The sequence below is a fragment of the Vombatus ursinus genome, unplaced genomic scaffold, assembly GCF_900497805.2.
Source record: "Vombatus ursinus unplaced genomic scaffold, bare-nosed wombat genome assembly UNPS02014801.1, whole genome shotgun sequence".
Classification (NCBI taxonomy): Eukaryota; Metazoa; Chordata; class Mammalia; order Diprotodontia; family Vombatidae; genus Vombatus; species Vombatus ursinus.
In genome coordinates this window covers 3,087,100-3,114,293 of record NW_020954579.1, presented here as the reverse complement: position 1 = coordinate 3,114,293, position 27,194 = coordinate 3,087,100, and the positions used below count along the sequence as shown (strand labels likewise).

Here is a 27,194-nt window from a genome sequence, read left to right as displayed (position 1 = left end):
CCTGCCCCTTCTCGCTCTCCAAGCACCCCCCCCCAACTCAGATACACTTAATCCTGGCATAACATCACCCCTCCAATTCAGCCTACCCCCCTATCCCAACATCTGCTTCAAATAGAGATAGACACAGATGGGATGGAAGGGAAGAGAGATGAGAGGAAAATAGTCTGGAATTCTCTCTCTCTCTCTCTTTCTCTCTTTCTCTCTCTTTCTCTCTCTTTCTCTCTCTCTCTCTCTCTCGCTCTCTCTCTTTCTCTCTCTCCCCCCCTTCTTTTTCTCTCCCTCTTCTCTCTCCCTCTCCCTCTCTCTCCCCTTTCCCTCCTTCCCTCCTCCACTCCTCTCTGTCTCCCTCTCTCCCTCCCTGCTGCTCTCTTGCTCCATTAGGAGAGATGGGCAAATCCGGGATGGGGAGCCATAGCAACCGTGGGTGAGCTGGTGCCCCCCCTTCCCACACCTATGCTCTACTCAGTCTTGTGGCAGCAACTGTATTAGGCTTGATGTGTCCCCAGGCAAGCCACTCTTGCCTCTTCCCTCCCTTAAATTTGGAGATGGGGGTGGGGTGGGATTGGGGGAAGGGTTAGAGTGGCTTCTGGAACCAGGGATTATAGCAATAATAATAACCTGACTAAACAGCATTTTAAGGTTTGCAAAGCTCTTTCCTCACCACAACCCTAAAAAGCAGGTAGTGAAAATATCATTGCCCTCATTCACTGGAAATTATCTGTTGTACCTAAATAAAATGTACCAATGCATTTGTTAGAATGCACGGATACCCTCATTTTACAAATGTGAACACTGAGACTCAGAAAGGTCAAATCACTAGCCTAATATCACCCAGTTAGTAGCAAGCATCTGAACCACAATTGAAGCCTCACTCTCGACTCTCTCCACTACAACACACCATAATGAGAATAGAACTAAAAGGAATCTTCTAAACATCGTTGCTTTATGAAGGAAGAGACTTGGGCCCAGAGAAGATGAGACTTGCCCCAGGCCATGCAACAGGTGGATGGCAAAGCCAGGACTAAAACCCAGGTGTCCTGATGATTTTTCTACTCTACCACAATCTGCAGCTGCTGCTGCAAATGATAATTATAATAATGATGTCATGATGAGGCAGCAAAGAGAGACATAAAGGGATCTTTTTGTTGTTTTAGAAGTTAGAATGTAAGCTCCTTAAGAAGAGGGACTGTTGGGGCAGCTAGGTGGCGAAGTAGATAGAGCACAGGTCCTAGAGTCAGGAGGACCCGAGTTCAAATCTGACCTCAGACACATAACACTTACTAGCTGTGTGACCCTGGGCAAGTCACTTAACCCTATTGCCAAAAAAAAAAAAGCCAAAAAAAAAAAAGAACAGGCACTGTTCACCCATGCCCCAACCTTTTTCCTTTTCTTCCTTTTTGGCATTTAGTAGGCACTTAATAAATACAATCTGTCAATCAACTGATTTTAAGTTCATATTCTCCTTCTCCTTCTTCCTTTGTTGGTTTTTATCTTGTGACGCTAATCTTCCTGATCTTCCCCAAGTGAGGAGAGGGCCCTGAACATCAACTCCCCCTCCACCATACTGGAACCAGTGCCTGTGTCTCTGGGTCCCAGATGCCTGAGACATGCACCTGAGGCTGGGATAGCAGGGTCCCTGTGGGAGGCCCCCCACAACAAAGCCCTTGCCTTCCCTTTCACTCTCCAGTGACCTTTTCTATCATTGATGACTCCCCTCTACTTTCCAGGCTGTTCCCTGCCACAGATTTACATTTCCCTTTGACAGAGGTGACAGTTGTCTCCTTCTGCTACCTTCACTGAATCTCTTTCCTTGGTCTTTCCTCAACCCTTGATGCTCCTGAGTTAGTCAGAAGGGAAGAAGAAAGGGGGTAATTTGAATGGCTCTTGACCCCACACAAAGAACCTCCAGTCCCCATCAGTGTGCCCCATATCTGCTGCTAATTCAGCCTAAGCAGAGGTACAAACAGCAGAGAAAGGATGGAGATGGAATCTACAGAGGCAATACAGTATAATGGATTGAGGGTTGGACTTGGAGTCCAAAGATGTGGTTTTGAATTCCTCTTACTAGTTGTGTGTTCATAAGCAAGTCCCTTAACCTCTCAGAGTCTCTATGTTCTCATCTGTAAAATGGGGGCAATGTTTTCACTATCTACTTCACAGGGTTATTATAAGGAAGGTGCTTTAGATAGGGATTATTTGGATTATTTTTTGAATTATAAGCCTGATATCTTTGTGGTATCTTTTGGTTGATTAGTAGAGCTGGGTAAGTCCTGAATGAACCTGATGTTCAGGGGTCAGAAGATCACTCACTGTACAGCAGCATCATAGAATAGTAGAGATAAACAGACTCTGGAGATCATCTTATCCAATTTCTTCCTTTTATTTTATTTTTTTTGTAGGAAATTACTTTAAAATAATTTTATTGCTATCTTTTGTTTTTATATCACCTATATTTCCTATTGAATTTCTCCTCCAACTTTCCCAGAAAGCTATCCTTTATAATTAAGAATAATAATAGCATAAAGCTATCTTTTATGATAAAGAAATGTAATAAATAATTTTAATTTTTAAAAGATGAAGAAAAAAGTTCCACAAAACTAACCAACATAAAGAAAATATCTGATGTTGCATGTACAGTATTCCATGCCCATGGTTCCCCTCCTTTGCAAAGAAGCAGGAGGTGTTTTTTCATATCTCTTCTTCAGGGCTAAGCTTGGTTACCATAATTTTATAGAATTCATTTTCCATTGTTTTGTTATTTTTTTTTGTTGTTCTTCCCATTTTACATTATTGTAGTCAATTGTTTATATTGTTTTCCTGGTTCTGCTGATTTCAGTTCTTATCAGTTCATTTAAATCTTCCCATACTTCAGAGGCAACTGAGGCCCAGTGGATAGAGTATTGGGCCTGGAATCAGAAAGACCTGAATTCAAATCTGACCTTGGACACTTACTAGTTGTGTGACCCTGGGCAAGTCACTTAGCCTCTGAGTGTCTCAGTGTCTCAGTTTCCTCAACCCTAAAACAGGGACTATAATGGCACTTACCTCACAGAGTTGTTGTGAGGATCAACTGAGATAATATCTGTGCACTGCTTAACATGGTTCCTGGCACATAGCAGGTACTTAATCAGTGCTTATTCCCCTCCCTTGCTCTTTCCCTGTGCTTCTCTATATTCATTTGTCATTTCTTACACATAATAACATGGCATTACATTCATGTGTCACAATTTGTTCCATGCTTCCCCTAATCAATGGTATATACACTTTGCTTCTGAATCTTCCCTGTTACAAAACATAGCTTCTATAATGGGTGAACATGGGTTTGGTGTACATGAGTCCTTTCTTTTTTTGTCATTGATCTTTGGGCACATGCCTAGCAGTAAAATCTGCTTTAACTCCTTCATTTTACAGAGAAAGAAACTGAGGCTCAGAAAACTAAGGTGACATGCCCAAGGTCACACAGAAACAGTATTAGTACTATAAGTAGGTGTCTTGACTCATAGAGACCTCAGTAACTTTCTGGAATTTCTTTTTTTTTTTTTATTTTTGGTGAGGCAATTGTAACTAGGGTTACACAGGTAGTAAATATCAAGTGTCTGAGGCCAGATTTGAACTCAGGTCCTCCTGACCCCAAGGCTAGAACTCTCTCCACTGAGCCACTTAGCTGTCCCACTTTCTGGAATTTCTTAAAGACAACTCACCACACCCATCTCATGGGATGGGGGAGAAGCTGAACAGCTTGGGTCTTCCCATTCCAGGACCTAATCACTGAGTTCTTTGGTATAAGAAATATGAATATATGTGTGTGTGTGTGTGTGTGTGTGTGTGTGTGAGAGAGAGAGAGAGAGAGAGAGAGAGATCTCATGGAGTCTGGCACACACCCTGGGTTCAGGGGAATGCACATGTACATTGGTCCCTTTCTGTGGGAATGTGCCCCTGTTAAAGGACGTGTGTAACCTAGCAACTCTTGGTTGGTACTTTCATCTTTACACTGGGGATTCCCTTGAGCCAGGAACATATGTCTGCTTAGCAGAAGAGGAACAGTTCACTTTGGGGCTCTCCCTCCTCTCCCGTGAAGTCCCATGAGTAGAAGAAGGAATGGTGGAGATAGGTGTTGGGGTGGAACCTGTTAAGATAATTGTCACAAATCCTCCAGAAGCTGGTGGGAGCCCCGATAAGAGGAGTCTTTTCTTTGTGAAAGCCGGGGCCAACCTGGAATGGATTCACCCTCACAATGGGGCCCTTGTCTTGGAAAGCATCAAGATTCTAGTGGCATTTGGTGAATTATTGCCAGACCTTGAAAATCCAGGGGAGAGAATACAAATCTTATGCCACTGTCTACCCCTATCTATAGATAGATACCTATCTTCCAGCATCATTCATAAGTATCCTTTTTAGAATTAGATGATCTCAAAGGTCCCTTGTAGGTCTGAAAAACCACATAAGCAAGGTTAAGATCCTGTGGGATTTTGGAATGTGGAGATGGATATGTTGGTCCTGAGAGATAAATGTGAGCTATTCCAATAGGATGGGCCATGGATTTCCATTGCCCAATGTATATACAAAGTAATTTCAAGAAGAAGAGCACTAATACCTTAAGGAAGAGGACAAGAATCAGGAAAGACTTGGTATAAGAGGTGGCACCGGAACTGTGCTTTGAGGAAAGCTAGGAATTCACTACAGTGAATGACATCTGTGAAGAATATACAAAAAGATGGGAAGATCTGCCGTACACCCCATACCCCTCCTTGCCCCAAAGACCATAGAGTCTAGAAGCAGAGCAGAAGATATTCCATTTAGCAATTTGAGTGTTCATAGGGTTTGAAGCACAATTAAGGGAGCAGATAGTCATAGATACAGAAAGGCAGTAAATCAAGGAAAGAGATAGCTTTGTGGAATGGGAACTTTGCCCCTGCCCTACCCCTCGCCCCCACCCTGGCAGTAGAAAAGAGGATTAGCTATGGAGAAAAGCAATCTAGCTGAGTAACCAGCCAGAAGACATGCTGTACCCAAGGGGAATTCCATGTGGACTCTATAAAGAGAAAAAGGACTTCTAGGTCCTTCACTACCAGAAGTTGTGAGTTGACTTTGCCATACCTTTATCTTATAAGTATACCTCACTATTATTGTATTGCAAGTTTTGAGCACACTCTTTCCATGGATGGTATCTATATGTTATTGTGAGAGAATACATCCCAGGTTTGTGGGGAGAATATTTTGCAGCCACTGTTTTTTACTATGCTATCTTAGTAAATGCCTTTGCTAAAATAAATCATGTCTGTTGACTGATTGTTAATGGAAAGTGCACTAATGGGGGCTTGTGATGTTAGGCATGCAAACCCATAGGGTTATCCCTGAGAACTGGAAGTAGCAGCTGTCTGGTGGGGACTCAAATTTCAAATGAGAATACGGACTATAGAAATAACCCAGAAAGAGTTCTACAATTCTTTTTATTTATTTATCTGTACCACATAATATTTGTGGCCATAGTGTTGATTGCCTGTGTAATATCAATATATCACTTGGATTAAAATAAATTTCCTAGATATGAGGTGAGAATCAGTTACAAAGATTTTTTCCATAATTGGAAAAGTATTTGCTTTTCATAACCTCTGGATAATATTGAATCAAGACCAGAGATATGCTAGAGCCAGCTCAGATCAGTTTATGATACCTGATTGTTAAAATTTTGTTGTGAGCATTTATACCCCAGAAATCTCCAAATGTAAACATCAGAGCTTGATTTATTATTTTACTGATTGTATAGACTTAAGAAAGTGATGCAAATCAAACTTTTTGGAGAGCTGGTTATTAAATGTTTACCAGTACATCCCTGATCAAGAACAATACCTGGTTACATTATGAGAAGCTAAGTAAGCATCTGGCAATGGGAGGGAAAGGTAGGCTAAGAGTTAATAGGCTATACACTCTCTGGTAGGAATATAGCAATGGGGATACTCTAGTCTTTGGGAAAGCCCCCACAGGTGACTGGTTGGACACACTTTGAGGGAAACATTTGAATGCCAAGTTGCATATAGCACTTTCTAATGGCTAAATTATTTACTCTACTCTTGCTAATTAATTCATAAAAGCATAGGTTTTGAGCTGGAAGGGATCTTAGAAATCATCTAGCTCAAAACCCTGGTCATTTTACAGATGAAGAAACTGAGGCTTAGTGAGGTTACATGTTTGGCCAAAGGTCATACAGGTAATTATTTAGTAGCCAAAGTAGGATTTGAACTCAGGTGGCCCTTGGACTCCATATCCATTGTCTTTCCACTATACCACATTCCTTCTGTAAATTTTACAAAAAAGCAGGACATGAGCCAGGAATAGGCTATTATTGCTACTTAAGCACCCAAATGTCACCCAGGACACCTACCAAATTCAAACTAAGTCCTCACCAATGTCATTAGTAAGTGTACTTTTTAGAATTAGATGATCTCAAAGGTCCCTTACAGTTCTGACCTTCTGCCGGTCTTATAAACCACACATAAGCAAATAGTACAGAAATAGAGAAAATAGTTTTAATTACAAATTTTTTTGGGTCTATAGCACTTTTTTCCTGGTCGTCAACTAAGGAGGACACCAAAGATTTGGATAAAGATTCTCTGCTCTCTCCTGAAACGGAATTTTTGTTACCTGTACACTGAATAGACTAAAGACTTAGATTTAATTCTTGATTCTATTACCTTCTACCTGTATGGACCTTGGCAACCTCTCTGAGCCTCTGTTTTAGCATCTGTAAACATAAAAGAGCTAGACTCATTGTCTTCCAGCTCTAAATGTATTATATGAGCTCATGAAGTTCCTTGTTTCTCTCCATGACCAATGACAGCCAGTAGACAGCAGAGGGAGCTGCTGGGTTAAGACCTTGCTTGATCACTTTTTATTGAACCTAGTATCCCTGGAGCAAGGGAAGAAGAGTTGGATAGGGAGCCAGGAATTCTGAATTTTCCACAGGTTCCCTTAGATGTTGTGGGACATAAGTTTAGTGAAGGTCTTTTTTTTTCATAGGGGGAGATGATTCCTGGTTTGAGTGGATGGGGTAGCTTAATCGAGGAAGGACTTTATTTGGAATTCTTACCCATTGGATCACAATGATTTACTTGTAGCAAGTGAAGGTTATGGATTTCCTTAATTTTACTTCCCCTACACCTGGCCCCCAAAAACAGCTGGGTGCAGAGGATACGAAGGCTGGACGACCTGGATTTAAAATTCTATCTGTCATACTAGGTATGTGACCATGAGCAAGTCACTTAACTTTTCAGTGTATTTTGGCAACTGTAAGTTACAATTCACATGTCTATTTGTATTGATGAAAGAAAAGGAATTTCCATGCCAAGAGTTTCCGCATTGATGCAATCACAGAAAGTAGGGGAAAAAACCCACACAAAATGTTAATTCTTCTACCTCTTACTCCACAGGTTCCTTTCCCTCCAATGGCATTGGTCCAGCCTGGGAAAACTGATTGAATTACCAGGAAAGAGAATAGGCGGAGTTGCCAATAGTTGTGATTTGGGAAGGTGAGAGACACAGGATTGGATTTATCATCCTTATCATGAGGACCAATTTTGTCTTTCCTGCAAGAATTTATGTAGCACTTTACAGTTACAAAAGTGCACAACCCTGGAGGGTGGGTATGCCAAATAGTTTTTCCAGATGAGAAAATTGAAACCCAGAGAGGTTGAGAGACTTGCCCCAGGACACAGAGGTAAATGATTAAGCCATTATTCCAGGTCTTCTGTTTGAGTTCAGTGCACTTTCCTTTACACCTACATGCCTCAATCTCCTTTTCCTGCAATAGATTTTGCATCCCCAGCCAATATCTCTAATACTATTTGAGGAGCTCAGGTGGCATTGATCGGCCAGGCTCAGCCACCTGAGTCTATGGCTCTGAACTGCCTAGCAGTAATCTCCTGTAGTGACAAGCCTTATGAGCTGTGGAAGATTACCAGCTATTCCAGGTCACAAGCAAGATATAGGATGAGCATGACGGGAGGGCGGGAGACGTACAAAGTGAAGGCAGGATAACAAAGCTGCTCTGAAACCTAGAAGGCATTGTGATACAGTTAAAAAAAGCTCTGGAATCCGGGACTTGGGCCCAATTCTCCCTTCAGATGCTGATCAAGTCTCTTAGAATTCTCAGGGCCTCGGTTTCCTCATCTGTGAAATGAGGCGGTTGAACTAGATCTGAATCCCTTTCAGTGGCAGATCTACAGATCTGGCCAAGTTAGGTGAAAGAATGACACTGTTGAACCTTTCTTTGACTTTGCCTGCCTTTTCCTTCTTCCTTTTTGTGAGGGGAAGTGGAAAGTTCAAATTCCCAGGGCTGAGGGAAGGGAGGTTGGAAGGGGAGAGGGAAGAGAGAAGGTGGAGAGAGAAGAGAGAAAGAGAAAGGAGGGGGGGAGAGTGGGAAAGGATAGAAAGGAGAGGAGAGAGAAGAAAAGGGAAGAGAACAGAGACAGGGGAAAGAGAGAAGGGGAGGGAGGGAAGGGGAGAGGGAGAAGGAGGGAGGGGGAGAGGGAGGAGGGAGGGGGAGAGGGAGGGAGAGGGGGTAGAGGGGAGACAGGGAGGGAGAAAGAGAGAAGAGAACGAGAATGCTGGAAAAGAATGGAACACGTTGGCTTCCAAGCCCACGCTCCAATGAAAAAGCATGGGACTTTTTGTCCAGAGGGAGGTGGAAGGTAGAAAGAGGGAAAAGTGACGTCAGTCGCGAAGCCTCAGCCTCAGCGCGAGCCAGTTCACAATCACGTGTCCCGAACCCTGACACTGCCACAACCCCGGCAAAACAGGAAGTTGCATATAAGCACAGGGAAGGACAGCAGGGGAGGAGGGCGTGGCTTGGCCCGGCGCCTAACGGAAGTGACGGTAGGTCCGGGGCGGGGGTAGCTTACAGCGGCGGCGCGCGGTTGGGCTCGCGCTGGGCTCCCCTGCCTGTGCTTCCCTTCTCCCCCGAGCCCCCGCCCCCTCCCTCCCTCCCTCTTGCTGCCTCCTCCTCCTCCCTCTTCTCCGCCCCCTCCTCCTCCTGCTCCTCGCCGCCGCCGCGCTCGATGAAGCGGAGGCCGCAGCGGCCGTTGGCGCTGTCGCTCCCGCTACCGGGGCCGCGGCGGGCGGGGCTCCGGCGGGGCCCAGCCTAGTCCCCAGCGGTCCCTCGCTCCGCGCCTCGCTCCCGCCTTCCCCAATGCAGGGGGCCGAGCTCCGGGACGGCGAGGCGGCGGCGGCGGCGGCGGCAGCAGCGGCGGCCTCGTACCGAGTCCTGAGCCGCCTGCTGGGCTACGGAGAGGCGGCCTCGGAGCCGGCCCCGCCGCCGCTGCCGCTGCCGCCGCCGGCTCCAGGCCATGGACCCCATCCATTGCCCCCGGCCCAGAGCCCGGTCCCGCCGCCGCCGCCGCCGCCCTTCCTGCCGAGGCCGGGGCCCCGGAATTCCCGGCCGCCGCAGCTGATGGTGTTCCGCAACGTAGGGCGGCCGCCGGAGGAGGAGGAGGAGGAGGCGGCGGCGGGACCTGGGCCAGGGCCCTCGGAGCTGCTGTGCCCCCGGCACCGTTGCACCTTGGACCCCAAGGCCCTGCCGCCGGGGCTGGGGTTGGGGCTGGGCCTGGGGCTGGGGTTGGAGCGGGGCTGGGGCCCGGCGGCGGCGGCGGCGGCGGCCGCGGGGCTGGAGGCCCACCTGGCAGCGCTGGGTCTGGGGCCGGCAGGCAAGGGCCCGGGGCCCGCCGGGGGCAGCTGCCCGTGCGCCCCGCAGCCGCCCGCGCCGCAGCCCCCACCGCCTGCCGCGGCTCCGCTGGCCGGAGAGGACCCCACGGAGACGAGCGACGCGCTGTTAGTGCTGGAGGCGCTGGAGTCGGAGGCCGAGAGCCTGGAGACCAACAGCTGCTCCGAGGAGGAGCTCAGCCCCGGTCGGGGGGCGGGCGGAGGAGGGGGCGGCGGCGGCAGATTCGCGTCTCTGCAGCCCCTGGCCCCGGAGCTGCCGCCCGCGCCCTTCCCGCTGCAGGACTTGGTGCCCCCGGGGCGGCCCTCCAGAGTGGAGCCCCCGCCGCCCCCGCAGCAGCAGCCCTCGGCGCCCCTCCGGCCGCCGCTGGGCACCTCTCGCAAGGGCTCGCTCAGAATCCGCCTCAGTCGTCTATTCCGCACGAAGAGTTGTAACGGGGCCTCTGCCAGCGGGGATGCGGCGGGCAAGAGGCCTCCGGGGGAGCTGGCTGCCTCTTCTGTGAGTCTGACCGACGTGGGAGGCTCCAGGGCCCGGGAGCCAGAGGCGGGGAGGTGAGCCTGCTGGCAGGGAAGGAGTGGGGGGCGTTGGTTGTCAGATTCCACTCTTGACCCTTACCCTACCCCGCTCTCCCTCTCTTACACCTCACCCGTTTCTCCACTCTCTTCCTTTTCCCTCCTGTCTTCCCGTTCTCTTCATCCTTTCTCTGCTCTCGTCCCCCCTTCTCTGTCCCCCTCTGTATCCCCTCTGTGCCTTCTCTTTTCCCTCCCTTTCTTCTCCCCTCTCCCCTTCTCTCTCCTCCTCCTTCCCCTCCTCAGCCATCCCCCATCTCCCTCCTCTTTCCCTCTTCTTCTTTCCTCTCCCCTCCTCTCTTCCCCCTCTTTCCTCCTCTCCTCTCACCTTTCTCCTCTCTGTCTTTCTCCCTCCCCCTTTTCTTCTCCCTCTTCCTCCTTTCCTCATTTCTTCCTCGAGAGGGGAGACTCTTCCCTCATTCTTCCCCTTGCTCCCTTTCTTTTTCCCTTCTCCCCTTCTCTCCTTTCCCTAATAAGATCTTCTTGACATTCCAGGGACCATGTTAAAATGAATAAGACTGAAAGACTCCCTCAACCTCCCTTCGCCTCATATCTTCTTACCCTTCTAGGACTGTTGGTGAATTACAGTAACTGATTGGTAGAGGAGTAGGCTCTGAAGGCTCCCCTGCACTTAAGACTTCTCAATTAGCCAGTAAATTCTGGGTGCAGGTCTTGATGGGACCTGTTCTTTGTCTTAAGTTTCTGTGTAGTGATCTCCATCCTTCCTCTTTGACTTAATGAGTAGTTTCTCTGGTTGTGTGGTCTTTTGGGACTGGGCTTTGTATGTTTCTCCCATTTCTTCAGAGGTGTTTCCTGATGCAGTCTAGAGGTCACTTGCTTGTCTAATAGTTAGGGTCATAAGGCAGGGCATTTGAATCTTGAAATTAGGCCAGAACTTTAGTTTTGAAAACTTGCTTAAGTTCCCCAAGCATGCTATAAGAGATCCATTCTGGTGCATTGGCCATCTAATTGTGGCCCAGTTGATGAAAATTCTGATTAGAAAAGGACTTTAATTTCCTTAATTTCTTTTTTTTTTTTTTAAAGGCAATTGGGGTTAAGTGACTTGCCCAGGGTCACAAGGCTAGTGTCAAATGCTTGGTCTGAGGCCGGATTTGAGCTCAGGTCCTCCTGACTTCAGGGCCAGTGCTCTATCCACTGTGCCACCTATCTGCCCCAGTTTCCTTAATTTCTTAATGGAGGTGGAATTTTCTTTTAAAGATATGACTGACTTAACATTAGTACCATAGCGCTTATTTAGAAGACTGGATAACTGATTTTCTGTCTAGTGGCATCGCAGCTTCTCTTGTGGGGACTGCTATTTTGGTTTCACTTCCTGGGTGTTGGAGAGAGAGAGAGAGAGAGAGAGAGAGAGTGTGTGTGTGTGTGTGTGTACTGGTAGCTTATGAGTGACATATTCCTGAGGAAGTCTCCATTGTACTGGAATAAGCCAGGGACATATGGCAGGAAGTGAAGAAAGTAGGGTTGAGGCAATAGGTGGTGGTCTGAGCAGAAACCTCTGTTTGAACATTTAGTATTGTCTTCATTTTGGTGAAGTTCCTTTTCTTGAGAAGGAGATAGGAGTGTAAGGTTGATTTGACTTTGGTGCTACTTTTGAACAACTTGCTCTCTGTTCCCCTTGGACATAAGGTCATACTTGCTTCTAAAAGAGCTGTCAGTGCATTCCCCCCCCTTTAGTTTGGTGAATGTTTGCCCCTTAAGTATCTTTAATGGATTAATGATGGGAACTGAGGTCTTGAAGTGTGGTTGCTGAAACAGCTTTTTGTGGTGGGTTATGCACTTGCAGCTCTACTTACTAGTGGAAATTTTCCTCATTGGTAGGGATTGGTGGGAGAGTCAAGCCAAGTGTAATGGCATAAGATAGTCTGCTAACGTTCTTGTGGTTTGTGTATTGCCTTTCTTCTTTATTGAACAGAACTTGGCTCTATGATTCCAGAATCTCCAGATAGGAGGTGTGGCATGAAATTAGCTGCTACATCCAACACATTTGAGAGTAGAAATTGCATATATTGTTACGTGGCTTTTGCCTTTGGTAGCAGAATTTAATAACCTTTGCATGCTCTGGCTCCAGCTCTCGCAGTGAGCATAATGAAGATTTCTGCTACAAAGTAAATTGCTCAGCAAAGAGGCTTAGTTCAGGATATCGGAGAATTATGTTTTTTGGTCCAGGGACTTTGTGACAAAGGTATCGAGGTAGTTGTTAAATGTGAACATGTCCAATTTTATGCAGTGGCCATTTGGTGGAAGTGCTGGATTGGTCGTCTGAATTTGAGATGCCTGCTTCAATTCCAACATCAGTTTGGTAACCTTGGGCAAGTTCCTACCTCCTTTGTGTGTTCCATTTCCCATCTCTAAAATGAGACTAATCTCAGCAACAAAATCTTGTGCTGTTTGGAAGGAAAGCTAAGGATATAATCACAGTAGAAGTTAAGTCCTTTTTAAGTGCTTGGCTGTGGTGCTGCTTGTCATATTTCCCATAGCTTATGATGTGCCAGTCTTGCTGGCAGCCTCACAGCTGTGAGAGACTTGTTAAAAGTCTGTTCCTGATAGCTATGATTTCTATAGATCTTATTAGCCCAACTCTCAATACAGCCTGTTAGGGGAAGGGGAGTAAGTAAGGTTATGGTTCTTTGAATCTGTGAGACTTGGTAGAGATCAAACACCTGAACTTCTAGCCAAAGGGTAGATGTTTTGTTTCCCCATTTCATGGCTGGAGTTAATTATGGGCCTGTGCTTTTACTGGGGCATAGTTTGACTTTTTACTAACCTCTGGGCATGTTTGCTAGTATCTCTTCATTCTCCATTCTTTCCACCCCCTCCCCTCTTACTTCTCTTATAGAAATTGGCTCTAATGCAACTACCACAGGCTAGTTTACCTGACTTAGCACTTCTTTTAATATCCTGGCACTAAACAACAACTTTAGTTCTTTCAAAATGCCTTCAAAACTGCTGTATGGTTTTACCCCCTTGCATTCTGAGACCTTTGTGTTTAGGATCAGCGTCTGCCTAGTGAATACAGTTCAAGTGAAGAAAGAAATGGACCCCACTAGCTCATCAAATTTCATTCCAAGGAATCAGGCTAGGATTTATAACACAAATATTGGAGTGGGAACAGCAGAGCTACCGCATATGGCCTAAGTGTGGATAGACCATTGTTTCAGAAAAACTGGAGAAATACCCTAATCCATTTTAAATGTGTTGAAATGATTGCCCTTTGGATTTGGAAGAAGGAGGGTGGCATTACTTAATGTCCTGTTGGCCTGCTCCTGCCCTTTTCTGGCCATCCTAAATTACCTTCCACATACACACACATTTGAAATCTGGTGCCATGTGTTCCTCAAGTTCTTCTAGGCCAAATTCCTTCAGGAACTAGTTGATACCATTTTTGACAGTCTCTATAATCATGGAGTTGAGGTGGAGGGTGGGTAGAGACAGCATAATTACAATACTTTGTTCTTTTTATGTGTGTTTGAGGAAGAGATGCTAATCTGCTTTGGTACCTATTTGGGGCTCTGCTGTCATGAAGAAATCTGAAAATTTATGAAATCTTCATGTTTCCTCACAATGATCATTGTCCAGAGGTTCTATTTCTGAATTCCATTGTGACATTCCAAATACTTTGACTCTTTATCTGCAAAGCTTGTCATTTTGGTTCTGTCATTCTGTTGATCCTAAAGCTGGCTTCTGTCATCTCCATTGTGGTTATCATCCCCCATTAGAGCTTGATATATGACTTCGGGAAGGTTCTTTCCATGTATGTCTATAAGTCTTAGGTTTTTCACACCAAGAAATGACACACCCATACTCTAAGACTCTAAACTTTGACACTTCCTATTTGATTTTCCGTGAAAGTTCCATCATTGGGTGCCTGGAGTTGGTTCATGAGAATTTTTGAATCTGACCTTGCTGCACAGAGGCCTTAGTGTTGGAATTGAACATGAATCCCAGGATTTTTGTGCCTTTTTGTGTGACTTTTCTCTCTTTGCACTCATTACTTCATAAGGGATCAAGATACTCTAGGGCTGTAAAGCTTGGGGGGTGGTGTATGACAGCACAGCTTGATTATTTTTTGTTGTTAAATTTTTTTTTGTTGTTGTAAACTTGACAAGTATAAATATACACAAACGTTTCCATATACGTGAACGGGAAAAAAAAAGGATTGTATATGAAACTGTGAATTTCTTTCATGTACAACTTTATGAAAAGTGTATATTAAATTAATCCAGTGATGCCAACACTGCCCCATATTTCTCTCCTGACTCTCCAAATTTCTTTCTTCTCTGTGAATGCCTTCCTACTCCCCAACCCCTTTCACTTTTCATTTATGGATTGTCTTCCCTTTACATTAGAATAGATCCTTGAAGTCAGGGACTTTCTTTTCCCTTGTATTTACATTCCTTGCACTTAGCTTGGTGCTTGGCACTTAATAAATGCTTATTGACTTATCTTTATATCCTTCTGAATTTCATTCTGTGTATTTTTTGAAAGAATGTTTCATTGATACTTTTTTTTTTTGGTCATCCCTGTCAATCTTTCCCTCCCCCTACAAAACCCCAAATCTCTTATAATCTAAGTAGAGTCAAGAAAAACAAATTTACACATTGGTCCTGGCAGAAAATGTATTCTTCTTAATATTCTTTTTCTGCACCCTTACTCCATCACCTCTATTCCAAGAGGTGGAAGAACATATTTCATTAGCAGTCTTCTGAAGTACTGATTGATCACTTCATTAATCAGAGTTTTTATGTCTTTCAGTCTTTTTTTTTTTTTTTTTTTGGAGGCAGTTGGGGTTAAGTGACTTTCCTAGGGTCACAGAGCTAGTGAGTGTCAAGTGTTTGGTCTGAGACTGCATTTGAACTCAGCTCCTCCTGACTTCAGGGGCAGTGCTCTATCCATTGTGCCACCAAGCTGCCTCTTCTTACTTCTTTCAGAGTTGTTTTCCTGTATGGTGTTCTATAGATTGTTCTGGTTCTGATCACTTTACCTCAGTATTCATGCAGGTCTTCTGGTTTTCTCTAAATTCATTCTTTTCATAATTTCTTATGGCCTAATAATATTTCATTGCATATACATACTATATTCCTCTCTTTCCCCAGTTGATGGACATTCCCTTCATTTCCAGTTTTTTGTTAAAAAAAAAAGGTATTGTCTAAATATCTTTGTACATATGAATCCTTTCTTTTCTGCTTTGATCTCTTTGGGGTATTTGCTTAAGTAGTAAAACTGGGGCCAAATGGTATTCGAAATTTAGTAACTTTAGGTGTAGTTACAAATTACTTTCCTGAATAGTTAGATCAATCCACAGCCCACATCAGTGCATTAATATTACTTTGCCCTCTCAAAGCCCTTCCCAGCTATTTTAATTTTCCATTTTTTTTTCGTTTTCGCCCATCTGGGTGTAAGATGGAACTTCAGAATTTTAATCAGCATTTCTCTTACTAGTGTTTTGAAGCATATTTTCATATGGTTGTTGATAATTTCTGTTTTTTGAGAACTGTTTCTTCATATCCTTTAATCATTATCTATTGAGGATTGGCTGTAGTTCCTATAAATTTGTATCCATTCCCTATACACCTTGGATATTAGACCTTTACCAGATAAATTTGTTTCAAAGATGTTTTCCTAGTTCACCATTTCCCTTTGAATTTTAATTGCCTTGATTTTGTGCAAAATGTGGGACAAATTTGTCGATTTTATTTAATGAGATCCCCTTTATTCCTTTCTTGGTTAAGACCTCTTCCTCTAGTCATGTTTGTGAAAGGTATCTTCCTTTTCCAGTTTGTTTCTGATGTGACCTTTTATATTTGGGTTGTTTCCATTTGTAACATCGTGGTATATGGTATGAAACAGTCTAAGCCTAATTTCTTCCAGATTGTTCAGTTTTCTCAGCAAGTAGTTTTTGTTGAAAATTGAATTCTTAACTTAGTTGTAGGAGTCCTTGTGTAGTCACTGCCACTATATTTGATTGCTTCTGGGTCTTGTGTATTTCATTCTTGCCATTGATCAACTTTTCTATTTTTTTGATTCTTTTATTTTTCAAGTGGGTATGTACACCTTAGAGAAGATGTAGGAGATGGATGAGGAAATGAATGGAAGGTTAATGAAGGAAATGTGACTTTTCACAGACGACCTGTATTTAGCCATAGACAAAACCTTGCATTGGCTCATTCTATGCCGTAACATTTCTTCTCACCCTTGTTTAAAGCTATGACATGCCTATATTTACTGCAGCAAAATTAGTGATTTGGATTGTGGAATCACCTTATAGTGCAGCTAGCCTACATCTGGTGAGTAGTATGCCCAGAACTTTATTAACTTCCATCCTGTTCAATTCATATACGGCCCAGCTGAATTTTCACCATTGCCTGCCCCAGTCTTCTCCATACATGCTCTATTCTCCCTACACATTTTCTGTTTCTGGCAAGGACATAATGACATTGCTGTGCATCCTGGCACATTGCCTAAATGACCTGGGGGAGGGAATGATTTGGACAAAAATGATACATTTGTTGAGAGTCCCAACATTAATGTTGGTCCCCAAACCTGGGACATCTTGCCCAGGATGATCTTTAATTGGGTGGTTTCCTGGAGAGACATTTATTAGGAAGTGAATTTTCAACCTCTTGGTTGTTTATACGTCCCCTAGCCACGGATTCTCTGAATAAGAGAAGTCTGTCAGGTGAAACTGTTTGGGGCTTTTGAATGACTGTGCCTAGGCTTAAGTTCACATACTCTTTCTGTTCCATGCTTGTTGAATTCCAGATCCTAGAAATTACCATCCTCCTTCTCTTCCTCCTCTTGGTTTCTAAAATGCGGAGGCGAGAAGATAGCTGAAGTGAGAAGGCCTCTACAAGATGTGTGCATTTTGGGTACTGCTGTTCCTCAGGGTTTGGCACTAAAGAGACTATAGTCTCCAGCATGGGCAGATGGCAGAGTAATGTAGTTTTCTTTGGAAAAAGGCAAATGGCCAAATGGCTGAGGCGTGAACCTTTTGAAAGGCCAATGCTTTAGGTTTTTGCTTTCTGAGTTTAATGTTGTGCCCCCAAGTTATTTTTAAAAAATCATTCTGGAAGCTCTGTAGCAGACTTAAAGATAGATGTCTATTCACTGAAATTAAATCTTCCTTTAAGGAGGACTGCATGTTAGAACTGAGCTTCAAACAGCTATAGGCAACATGATAAGCACTGCTTATCTTTTCTTATATAGCCAACTGAATATGCAGGGGTGGGTTGTACAGCGTGTGCATCAAGTCAGAGTGTGTATCTGTTCCCAGCATGGAGTGAGGTTATGGGGAAGAACTGAAAAGTAGCCAGATTGTGGAAACTAGACAGCTTCTCAGTTTTCCTCCTTAGGTCTTTACAGTGTGTCTTCATTATTTTGTTTTGAAGATGTGGGAATAGTGGCATCTGTTTTACATTGGCTGGGACAGCCCTCCTATAAAGGAGGCAAGGATGTGGTGGTTCCTTAGGTTATAGTCTCTCAGGGCGGATAGGAACACATTTATGTACATGGTAAAAGGCCATTGGAGTGGACAGGCACCAACAGCTGGGGTGGGAGTCAAGTAAGAGGTGGCATTTGAGCCGACTTGTGAAGAAAACTTAGGGATTTTTTAGAATCCTTAGAGGTAAGGCAGAGTGTATTCTAGTAGGCATGAGGAGTCAATGCAAAGGCATAGAGATTGAAGATGGAATGTGTATGAAGAACAACAAGAAGGCTACTCTGACTTTAACTGTATTTGGTTTTGGAGGTGATAGGGAGCCACTGGATTTTAAGTAGGAGAGAAACATGATTAGAAATGCACTTTAGAAAAAAATCACTTGGGCAGTTGTGTGCAGAATGTGTGAGAGGGGAGAGACTTGAAGAAGGGAGACCAATTAGAAAGCTGTTGCAGAAGTCCAGGAGGTGGCAGTGGGTGTGATTAGAGAGAAGAGGACAGATGGGAGAGATGATATGGAGAAAGAATCACCAGGGTCTGTTACATGCAAAGCACTGAGCTGGGTACTGGAGATAGTAAAAACAAAAAAGGAGGGGGAGGGACACCTGCCTTTAAGGAGCTTGCTTTTTCAGCATATGACTCCTCTATAACTTATAATTATGACACCCCTATAACTCTGTGTGTGTGTGTGTGTGTGTGTGTGTATGTATGTATGTATGTATGTGTGTGTGTAAAACAGTTTTCCTTTCAAAGAGATCTTTTTTTTTTCCTTTCAAAGAGATCTCCCCCAGCATTAAAACCAGCTTAGATTTGGGATTGAGCATTTAGGGGAGAAGGTAAGCTGACTTCTTTGGCTTTGCTGTTTTGAAACTTTCAATTCATTTATTAACATGTATACATATAAGTATGCATATAACATATATAAAATGGATATAGGGTATTTCTAGGAGGTAGAGAGCAGCTGGGGGGAAATGGAAAAGGCTTCATATATAAGATTTCATTTAAGCAGAGTCCTGAAAGAAACCGGAATTTGAGAGGCGGAGATGAGGAGCAAAACCCATTCGAAGTATGGGTTTCTTTTTATTAAAGTCTTCTGGAATATTCTAGTTTCTTATTGAGAAGCCAGGTCAACTGAGGTATAAGTATAAACTCAAGCTTTTCTGTGATGTTTCTCAGGAGAGAGTTTGTGTTCAGGTTGGTGCCCAGGAGGGAATTCCAAGTACTTTGTTTTGTAAAGATAACTTCTTGGAGTAGAGGATAATGCTGATGAAGAGCCTTAATACCAGGAAAATATTTGAGAAAATAAGAGCAGGAAGGGTGGGGGAAAGATGTGGGTTAGGGGAGAAAAAAGTTCAGTCTAGAAATGGATTTATAATAAACTTTTCTCTTTCCTTCATTAATTTCAGTGAGGTAGAACAGGGTGAGAGTCCTTTCAGTGTGAGCCAGTGATGGACAGGTGATGGGGCTTTGACTAGATTTAACAAAATGCCTATTGGGAAAAGTTAAAGAAAGCAGTGCATTTACTGGCACATGTCATCCCTAAGCAGTTCAGAGAGGACAGGAATCGGTCTCTTTGGGTTCTGGACTATGCCCAGCTCACTGTGGGAGCTCACTTGTTAATTGATGCTTAAGATTTTCAATTTGACTGTTCCCTGCGGCCTTTCTTGAGGGCTTGGAGACCTCCTGGTTTATTTGTGCAAAAGTAGTTGAGAACTACATGTGTCTCAAGTAGTGCTGTACTCAAGTCTAAGCTCATTCCGTGGCTATCTTTTAAGGCTTCCGATTCTAACAGCAGTCCCCAGTGGGAAAACCGATGCTATGCTCTGGCTTCCATTCAGGTTTGGAGCCTCTTTCTTGGCTCTCATATGAAAATCGACTGCATCTGATTCCTTCCTCCTGAAATGGATTTGCTAATTACCACTCAAGGTATTTTACTCTTTTAATGTGCTGGGGTATGGATAGAGATCCAGAGGGATTTCTTATTGCTTTGTAGGCTATTGAATTCTGAAGCCAAATCTGTTCAAAAAGCTGCTTAATTATTTCATTTCCCAACCCTTTAAATTTTAGGCTTTATTACAAGATTCTTACCAACAGTGACTAGGGATTTCTTTTGTTTTTCAATGCATCTGAAATTGAGTTTTCCAATGAATTCAATGCACAGATTTTTTCCTCTCCCCTTATTCTTTTTTTTTTTTTTTTTGCCCTCCCAGGAAACCCAGGTTGACAAGAACTCAAAGTGCCTTTTCTCCGGTCTCCTTCAGCCCCTTCTTCACAGGTAAGCCAGGTCTACTTGTCATTCTGGTCACTTCTGCTTTCACTGTCAATGTCTCTAAGCATCCCTCCCTTTCTTCCTACTGCCACCACCCTAACCCAGGCCCCCGTTACTCCTCACCAAGACTGTCACAATAATCTCCTAATTGGTCCTCCTCTCTCAAGTTTCTCACCTCTTCAGAAATCTCCACTGGCTCCCTATGGCCTCTAGGACAAAATAGAAACTCTTGTGTTAGACCCTTCAAAATCTGGCTCCAGTTTACCTTTCCAGGTTTATTACACAGTACTACACATCACATGTTCTACAGTCTAGCTAACTTAGCCTTGTTGCTAATACTCACATAAAACAATTCCATCTCCCAGCACCATGCCTTTCTACAGGTTGACCCCCATACCTGGAATATATTCCTTCCTCACCTTCACTTTTTGGATTCTCTAGTTCCATTCAAAGTTCAGCTCCAGCACTACCTCCTTCTTGAGGCCTTTCCTGATTTCCATGTCCCCAGTGGCTAATACCACCCCTCCCCCATTATCTTGTAGTTTCTTTGTATATATATTTTCTTTCTCCTTGTACGCATGCATGTTGTTTCCCCTGAAAGAATGTAAATTCCCTGAGGGCAGGGACTTTTTAATTTTGTCTGTTTATACCTAGTATAAACCTATACCTAAGATAGTATCTGGTAGGTGATGAGTAAACATTTGTTGATTGAATTTTGATAACCTAAAAGAAAGAGTGGATCTGAGATCTGTCACAGAAATGCCCTTCTGTGTAGGCCATAGAAAGGGCTGTTTTATGGTGTTTAGTATATTCTAAAGTTTTAGGGTTGATTAAACACAAAGAAGGATGAAGGCTTGTAGCGTAAGGTAAAAGGATATGCCCATAATTAGGGAGAGCCCCCCCCCCCCCCCCACGAAATGCATAAATTCATTATTATAACACACGGATTAAAAAATTCCTAATTAAAATTAGGAAATGCCAATTTATATGATCACAGTGCAGAATGTAGCCATTGGAGGGTCCTATAGCCTTAGAGCTATATAGTAGGAGTCAGCAAGGCCTGCAAAACTTCAAGTACTGCCCAAAGTAGATTAAAATGTAATGGGAGGGGCAGCTAGGTGATGGAGTAGATAGAACACTAGTGCTGGAGTCAGGAGGACCTGAGTTCAAATCCAGCCTCAGACACTTAACACTTAATAGCTGTGTGACCCTGGGCAAGTCACTTAACCCCATTGCCTAGCAAAACCAAAACAGAATGTAATGGGAAATGTTTGACAAAATAAATAAAACTACAACATATTATTATATATAACATATGTATGATACATATATAACATACACAATACATTGTTTTATACATACAACATACAATATAATATTAATTTATGGTTTTCTAAGTCAATATGTGGCCTATTGTTCCTGTTTGAGTGTGACACCACTGTCTTGGAATATCTATGCATTAGCTAGACTGGATTCAGGATTATGTAGTCTGTTTTTAAAGATTTCTAGTGAAGGGGTTTACATAGTCCTCATATGTTACCTATTCCTGTGTCTTAACTGCCTTTCAGCTGTTAGGGGGTGCTTCTTTGTGTCCATTATAAGTCACTCCTATTGTAGCTTTAGCAGAGAGCACTGTTAGGAATCCAGGAAGGGATCTCTGGTGTCCTATGGGTAACAGCTTCCTGGTTTGGTGTGAGGAGGCTCTCCAAAGAGGATAGGTCTTTGTTATTCATGTTAAGATGATGGTGTTAGATGATAGATGTTAAGATGATATGCTTCTGTTTAAATAGGCTATAGTGATGAATGGTCTTTATCAAAATAAAGCCATAAATTTTTTGTGGTTTGGTACTTTGTATTGAGCTCTGGTGAGAAGGACTGACCAGTCAAAACCTTTTTGAAATTCCTCTTTTTTAACTGTCCTAGATTTTATACCTTTTCTTAGTAAGGTATTATTGAGGAAATATCAAAACTGAAGAGGCTGTTGTTTTCATATGTATATGAGATGAGAAATGATATCACATTGTCCCAAGCCTCAAATTAAATGTTTCTTTCCAGTTATTAATTACTCCCTTCTTGAAGCTGAGAATGCTCAGATTTGTATGAGTCAAAGTTCTTGTGTAGACTCCCAAAACTTTCTTGATTTCACATGCAACCTTGTAAAAAATGACTTACATTTACCATTCGGGACATCTTTGTTTTCATATCAGTAAAACAGGTTGTTAGTGGTTGGATTCTTGGTGACAAATTTGATTGATTGTGCATAGCCCTATGTGGAACCACTTGGACCTCTCTGGTCCCTATAAGGGTGTGGGGAGGGGAAGAAGGAGTTAGTACAACACTCCTTATATTTAATTCTTTTGATCCTGGTAGAAGTGTTGACCACTCCTTCTAACTGAGGGATTGATTTTTGTCTTCTGAGTGAAACCAACATCCTTTCACCAAGATCCTACTGAAGTGTTCTTGTAGCTGTTGTGACCTTTGACTGGAGTGACTTTTAGGGTTGTAGATATAGTTTTCAGCCTATGTGGTTTTTTAGTTTTTTGGATTAATCTGAAATTAAAAAAAAAAAACTGATGGCGAAGTGCTCTGTGAAAATCGGAGTCATCTAGAAGGAAAAAATTGGTTAGTGGTTTAGGGTCTTTTCCTTTGTTACCCTTGCCAGTGTTTTCTTACAGATTATTTTCCTGTCTCTCTCTTCCTCTGAACTTATAGCAAGTGCCTTGCTTTATTTCTTGAAGCAGAACTTTCCAAGCTGATGCTTATTTGGCTTAGGAGTCTGTGAATATGAATTGTGATAAATAAATTGTGATAAATAAAAAATAAATTGTGATAAATAAAAAATAAATTGTGATAAATGAATAAATAAATAAATAAATAAATAAATAAATAAATGTGTTTGTATATCTCCCTCCCCCAAGGTTACCCAAGTTAATGACAGAACCTAGATTATGGATTCCTACATGTATGTCATTTCCCCAAATGCCTCTTATTCTGTGCTTAATATTTAAAATAGGTAACCTGGTTTAAAGTTATTTTATTACTGTGCAGTGAAGACTTAAGCCCTACTTAATAGGCTTTGGACTTTTCAAGAGTTGTGGCCCATCCAGCCATCCTTGACCTTTGCTTGCTTTTGACCTTCAGCCTCTGCTTTCTGTAACATGCTTGCTCCATGAATTAATCCCTTAGGTGAAACGGTGTCACTTGTGGACGTGGACATTTCTCAGCGAGGTCTAACCTCTCCACATCCTCCAACTCCCCCTCCTCCTCCACGAAGAAGCCTCAGCCTCCTAGGTACAGTGCTTCTCCCCTTCACTTTTTCCTGCCCTTTGGGAGGCGGGGGTGGAAGGAGTGCTCAAACAACAAGTTTTACTTTAGTAGGAGGCAAGTAAGCCTTTGATGGATTCCCAATATTGGCTTCTCTGGTTTCTTCCCTATCCTGTCTCTCTTCCTCTGCCTCTCCGAAGCTGGAGTTCTTGCATGTTGTGGTACCATTGCTGCTGTATTGACTTGAGTTTTTTATTTCTACTCTTCCTTGGGTCTCTTGCCACTGAGCTACTTTAGAGATAAAATCATTACTTTCCCTAACTCATTCTACCCAAATCTCTCTCCCATTCTGCATTCAAATGCCAACCAGGTTAAGGTGGTTGCAGGGATCTGCCTTCAAAGGCAGGTTGGAAGGATTAGCCTATATTGCTTTAGGGGGTATCCTATTGCTTGCTATCCCCACTGCTTACTCTGTTCTTCCATTTCTGAACTGCTTGCTTTTGTTCTCTCTTCTAGATGATATCAGTGGGACGCTGCCTACATCTGTCCTAGTGGCTCCGATGGGGTCTTCCCTGCAGTCCTTTCCCTTGCCTCCACCTCCTCCGCCCCATGCCCCAGGTCAGCTTAGCTTTAGTGGCAAGACTTGAGAAAGTAGGGCATGTGGTATGATTAACCCTGGGTGGGGAGGAGGAGGGAATTCGGGGTGGGAGTGGAGGCTGGAGCTGGGGTTGAGTGGAAGAAGGGAGGGATTCTATTTGAGAAAATCTAAAACTGTAAGAAAACTTGAGTCTTGCCCCCTTGGCTAGGCTAGACTACTAGGAGTGAGTCTGAGCTGTCCTTTCTTTAACATCTTTCTTTTGTGAGTGAATCAGATTTTATTAGGAATTGGGGTCCCCTTATTGAATTTTCTCTGTTTATTACTAGGAGCAACCAGTCTGTAGGCCTTGCATAGTTGCCCAAATCTTCTCTTGTAATAGTGGAAGGGCTTTATAAATAACTGGTCATGAATAGTACTGTGGTCTTTCTAAGCTTTTGGTTTTTACTGCAGCCTGGTAAATAAGTACCAAACATTTAGCAGCCAGTACCCACTTTTGCCAGCCTACTAGGAAATAGAATGAATGAGTTGAACATTCTTTTCTACTTGCCTGGCGTAAATTGTTACTCTCCCTGGGCAAGTAGGCGAGTGACTATTTTCAAGGCTGTTTTACCTGGAACTTTACCTCGATGTGGGAGAAGTTGGAATCTGCTCTAGGCTGGTGAAGCCACTGAAGTAGTCACCTTAGTCAGGTTAGTGAGTTGCTCCCTTGTTCCTCTGGTGGGGTAAAAGACCCCAAACCATCTTCACTAGCCTTCACAGCTCACATAAGCCTTCACAGCTTTCTTTTGGTCCATCCGGCTCTCTCCTACTGCTTTGGCTTTTTTCCCTTTTCCAGCTTAGCCTCTAATGCTTTGCCCCACCCCCAGAAACTAATATTTGTTTTGGGGGAGTGAACAGATGACCTCTGTTGCCCTGCAGATGCATTTCCCCGGATTGTACCCATCCGAGCTACTGAATCCCTACATAACCAACCCACCCAGCACCTTCAATGTCCTCTCTACCGACCTGACTCTAGCAGCTTTGCAGCTAGCCTTCGGGAATTGGAGAAGGTAGGATTGTGCTGGGGACCAGAGGTACCTTCCTTCCCATACTCCAATTCCATCCCCTACCACTGGGGTGCCTACTATTCCTTGGCCTTTCCAGCCTTTCCTTTAGGGCAGGGGTTCTTAACCTTTTTTGTGTTAAAGACCACCCCTTGGCAGTCTAATGAAGCCTAGAGACCTTATCTAAGAAAAAAATGTTTTAAAATACATAAGATTCAAAAGGAAATCATTTATATGGAAATACAGTTATCAAAATATTTTTTAAAAGTTCACAGACTGTAGATTAAGAACCTCTGCTTTAGGGGAAGGATGGTTTTCTTTGCCCCATTTGCCTATAATTAAAATATGGTCTACTCTTGTTAAGTCCAAGAAGAAAGAAAGGGTTATTAGATTGCTAATTCATAAAGACTTTTGAATGGTAGAGAGAGTCTTGTTTGGGGGTGGGAGAGAATTTACACAAGTAGCTGGATCACTTAGTCAAACTACATCAGTTTACACCAGTGTTCATTAGTGCCTCTGGTCATGGAAATACTAGAATTATTCTCCTGGAACTGTAAAGGTCCAGAAAAACAATGGGCTTATTGTTTATTGCTGACAGGCAGGGCTGTTCCCAACATATTTAGCCGCCGGGATATTTTGAAGATGTATTTTTCTTTTGGTGGCTTGGACCTTTTTAAATAGTTTACCATTTTTCAATTCTGTTAACCAAAAACCTGCTTTTCTCTTGGTAGTGTGGTTGGTATTGGGGGCCTATGAATTGGGAAGATGCTGAAATGAAACTGAAGGGGAAGCCAGATGGTTCCTTCCTGGTACGGGACAGCTCTGATCCCCGATATATCCTGAGCCTCAGCTTCCGATCCCAGGGTATCACACACCATACCAGAATGGAGCACTACAGAGGTGAGAGCAGATAATGTTCTTCTGGGGAGAGCCTTGGAACCACAGTGTTTTAGGACTGGAAAGGACTCTAGAGATGATGTTGAGGTACAGAGAAAAGAGCTTCAGTGGTCAATGATCATTTTAATGCTTACTGTAGATAGACACTTGCACTAGAGATTTTAGTCAGGGGGAGAATATGTAGTGCAGAGAAGTGGAAAACATGATCCTTGCCTATGAAAAATTTATAGTCTATTCAGGTTCTTTGCCATTATATGATGTTTTGCCTTAGGATCTGTAAACTTTGTTTTTAGTACTTTTACCTTTCAAAGTTTACTGCCTGGGGGCAGCTACCAGCCCTGGAGTCAGGAGGACCTGAGTTCAAATCCAGCCTCAGACCAGACACTTGACACTAGCTGTATGACCCTAGGCAAATCACTTAACCTCAATTGCCTAAAAAACCAAACAAACAAAAAAAAAAGTTTACTGCCTGGGGTAGCAGCTCATGACTAAAGTCTGAGCTCGTTCCCTTATTTCCAGATAGCCATCTTGCTACCTTACTTATAAAGGGGTCAAGAAAAGTATGAGACTGCAAAGAGGAAGAAATGTGACAAAAGAGACTTCCATGAGGGGGAGGGTAGCAAATGTTAGTCACTAGAATAAATGCTTAGGGTGGGGGGAGGGTCTATTTAAAGGTTTTCTTATTGACTTGGAGTAGGAGAGAGTGACTAAGATTGTTGGGGAGGCTTCCAGTAATGAGTAGCACTATAATTCTCTTGGTAGAAGGAAGACTCAGGATCATGAGATAAATTCTCCAGTTCTTGATTATAATTAAATTCAACATCTAGAGACATTTCTGGCTCATATGAACTACGAAGATGTGCACGTGGAGGTATTTTGCTCTGATCTCATGGTTCTGTTCTGAGTCTTCTTTGAATCTTCTTGTCTGTCAGCGTAGTAATGAAAATGTCCCTCACAGTCAGCTTTGAAGCTATTTAGACAGAAGTCCTCTTCAGGAGGAACTTAAGGTGGGTGAGCCTTCAGCTGCCAAACTCTCTCATAGTCAGGGGATACTTAACTCATTTCTGTAGTCCTATCTGATTAGAAGTTGACTTGTTGGCTTTTCTAAGGAAGTTGAATTTTCATTTTTTTTATTTGGTCTGTGCCCAAAGGCTTGTGGTGATAATTGAGGTTTAGCCTTGGTAATAAGCTCTCCATTATAACATCTGTATACTCTCCAAAGAAGTAGGAGTGTACAAATCCTTTGAGGATGTCACTTGATCACTTAAGGTAGTGATCTTAGCATTTCTCTCCCTGAGTTTAGCCTAATGGAGTTCATCATGCCAGGCAAGACCTTCCTTCATAGTCTTCTTGAGCACTTTCTTCTCTTCCCTTTTCCTTGCCTCATTT

The 27,194-nt window shown here is 43.3% G+C and overlaps 1 protein-coding gene across 1 annotated transcript in view; it reads left to right on the top strand.

Moving 5' to 3' along the window:
- The first annotated feature begins 9,184 nt into the window (after positions 1 to 9,184).
- Positions 9,185 to 27,194, top strand: part of SOCS7 (suppressor of cytokine signaling 7) — a 36,628-nt gene continuing 18,618 nt past the window's right edge. The window contains exons 1-6 of the mRNA XM_027873091.1: positions 9,185 to 10,263; positions 19,945 to 20,009; positions 23,190 to 23,294; positions 23,784 to 23,885; positions 24,784 to 24,914; positions 25,640 to 25,808. Coding sequence (XP_027728892.1) covers positions 9,185 to 10,263; positions 19,945 to 20,009; positions 23,190 to 23,294; positions 23,784 to 23,885; positions 24,784 to 24,914; positions 25,640 to 25,808 — 1,651 coding nt within the window. The remainder of the gene's footprint in view (positions 10,264 to 19,944; positions 20,010 to 23,189; positions 23,295 to 23,783; positions 23,886 to 24,783; positions 24,915 to 25,639; positions 25,809 to 27,194) is intronic.